A 1,079-nucleotide genomic window follows, 5' to 3' on the forward strand; every position below is an offset into this window, starting at 1 on the left:
ACAAATATATACTTCACTCACATCAAACCTACCTAATCATGTACAGTTAATTTCATTAACCAAGAAATGTGTCCATCCGCAACTACTACTTCTTCTACTACTACTACTATTACTACTACTACTACTACTACTACTACTACTACTATTACTACTACTACTACTACTACTACTACTACTACTACTATTACTACTATTACTACTACTACTGCTACAAGCCACATTCCAGTCATTTACTCAACTTAACTAAATCAAACAAGTTACGCAACATTACACGTAACACTGTCTAAACAAAAAACTAATGCACATACCTGTCTGCACATTCGAAAATTATACAAATTACCACACACCTATCGCCTTATTATCATCAATAATATTTCTGTCAGTGGTACTTTTATCATTATCATTGCTACTATCGCTATTATCATTTTGGCTATTATTATTATTATTATTATTATTATTATTATTATTATTTCTGTACACTACCAATTTTAAAGTAAACGGATCCACAAGCTTACCCCACCATATTTATAAAATCAAGAACATAATCATTAAAATTAGCAAATCTTTTTTTCATCGAAAATAATAGTACTGACCAGTTGATTTACAAAACCATAATTACAATGCCAGTAAGAAATTCACCCCAAAAAACAAAACTAAACAACTCTCAACCTCTCACAAAACTTCTTGCTCACTACTAGTCAATTCAGAAGTTGTTTCAAAAGTCAATGCTATGCTTATCTATCTCTCATGTACACAATTAATAAGAAACAAAGAAATAGGTAAGCAGACCATATAAATTAACCAAGTCAAATAAGCAGAAAAAACAAACTCATCCTCATAACACGTACAGTTAATTAGTTAGTTAGTTTGCCAACCACTATCCGCTGATAACTTTCATCCCAGTTTTATTTATGTTAATGTTACCATCACTGTCTTCATTATTATTATTCCATTGACTATAAACAACAATCATGTCTTCAGTTCCGATCACCTCATCTCTTCCACTCATTGACAAAATTAATTCAGTCATAGAACAAGGTAATAAAAGTATTCTCACAAAATATCATCATATATGGCGT

At 30.6% G+C, this 1,079-nt stretch overlaps 1 protein-coding gene across 1 annotated transcript; it reads left to right on the forward strand.

The window, feature by feature from the left end:
* Window positions 1–298: 298 nt before the first annotated feature.
* Window positions 299–583, forward strand: Smp_200810 (uncharacterized protein; the record flags this gene model as incomplete). The annotated part of the gene is made up of 1 exon (XM_018793861.1): window positions 299–583. One exon carries the CDS (start codon window positions 299–301, stop codon window positions 581–583), a length of 285 nt encoding a protein of 94 aa, XP_018648331.1.
* Window positions 584–1,079: the final 496 nt, after the last annotated feature.

The sequence above is a fragment of the Schistosoma mansoni genome, chromosome 1 (genome assembly GCF_000237925.1).
Source record: "Schistosoma mansoni strain Puerto Rico chromosome 1, complete genome".
In the NCBI taxonomy this organism is placed as follows: domain Eukaryota; kingdom Metazoa; phylum Platyhelminthes; class Trematoda; order Strigeidida; family Schistosomatidae; genus Schistosoma; species Schistosoma mansoni.